This window comes from Atta colombica, unplaced genomic scaffold, assembly GCF_001594045.1.
Source record: "Atta colombica isolate Treedump-2 unplaced genomic scaffold, Acol1.0 scaffold48, whole genome shotgun sequence".
NCBI classification, from domain to species: domain Eukaryota; kingdom Metazoa; phylum Arthropoda; class Insecta; order Hymenoptera; family Formicidae; genus Atta; species Atta colombica.
In genome coordinates, this window is record NW_017259537.1 from 70,226 (window position 1) to 71,578 (window position 1,353).

Genomic DNA, 1,353 nt, shown 5'->3' on the forward strand with positions numbered 1-1,353 from the left:
GTGTGTGTGTGTGTGTGTATGTGTGTGAGAGAGAGAGAGAAAGAGACAAGCATTATTAATTTTATAAATTAAAAACAATAAAAACTTAATCTTACAGTAGATAAAATTTTGATTGAATTTATCAATGAAACTTTTTTCATTAAAATAAAACCATAAAATATATATATATATATAAAATTGAATAGGTAAATAGAAAATTTTAGAGTGCAAAAAGAGAACCCAAACGCAATTTAATCAATTTTATAATTCTATAATTAGATAAGTCGCATTTTTTTAAATTTATTACAATATCATATATACATATCATATATACATATATACATATATAAAATTAAATAATACAAAATAATTCACAATTAATTCAAATTTAATTTAATATTCAAAATCTTAATTACTTTTATAATAACAGATATAATTATCGTATTGATTTAGCTTTGTCAGAAGCATATAGATCAAATCGTAAAGGGTCCTCTACATAGAAGTTGTAGATGGTCATCTTAAGTCATAGGAAATCAACCAATTGTAATCAAATATAATATAAGGAGAATATTCGATTAGAACTAATCAATTTCCTACAACTTAAGATTCTACGATCGTTTATGTAGAGAACCTTTAATAGAATTTAGCGTAATTGATCCTTTACGTATTAAATTATGTAAATTGATGTTTGCGGCTGAAAATTCTAGAAATCATTCGCAGACCGATACACTCGTATTAGATTCGTTGGATGATTATAATCTAGCTCGCACAAATTATAAATCAATGCAACATTCTCTTACATAATGTAAAGACTACTTACCGCAAGATAGATCATGGTGTAAGCCGAGAAGGACGAGTGACCGGAGGGAAACGATAATCTGAAACGTGATCAATCGTGCCGCGTCAAATAAAACCCATTTATTGAACGAAGTATGCAAGGAAGAGTAGAAAAAAAATGCTTTCTCTTCTTCGCTCTCTTTTCGCAATCGTCGCGTATGCATGCGTGCGCATCCCTCTTTGCTATCTCGCCCTATTAATTTTATCACGATTAATTTTGGGAAATATAGTGTGCCGATTACGATCGACTGGACGGCAAAAAGCAGCCGCGAGCAACGAAGAATACGACGAAGAGGAGGCTGAACCGCAGATTGAGCAAAAAATAATAGAAAGAGGGTGTAAAGAAGATTCGATATTTGTATCTTCCTCTCGCCCTCCATTTTCACTCCTTTTCGCTCGAGAGATTTGTTCATAATAAAAATTCGAACAGCATATTACGTTAATTAGGATCTGCAGTTCGCGATTGTAGTCTCTCTCTCTCTCTCTCTCTCTCTCTCTCTCTCTCTCTCTCTCTCTCTCTCTCTCTCTCCCTTACGC

General features: G+C 32.2%; 1 protein-coding gene across 1 annotated transcript in view; it reads right to left on the reverse strand.

The window, feature by feature from the left end:
* LOC108691621 (putative phosphatidate phosphatase) overlaps positions 1-1,353 on the reverse strand; it is a 39,899-nt gene that overhangs the window by 1,618 nt on the left and 36,928 nt on the right. Inside the window, exon 5 of the mRNA XM_018199463.1 lies at positions 800-857. Within this exon, the coding sequence (XP_018054952.1) occupies positions 800-857 (58 nt within the window). The remainder of the gene's footprint in view (positions 1-799; positions 858-1,353) is intronic.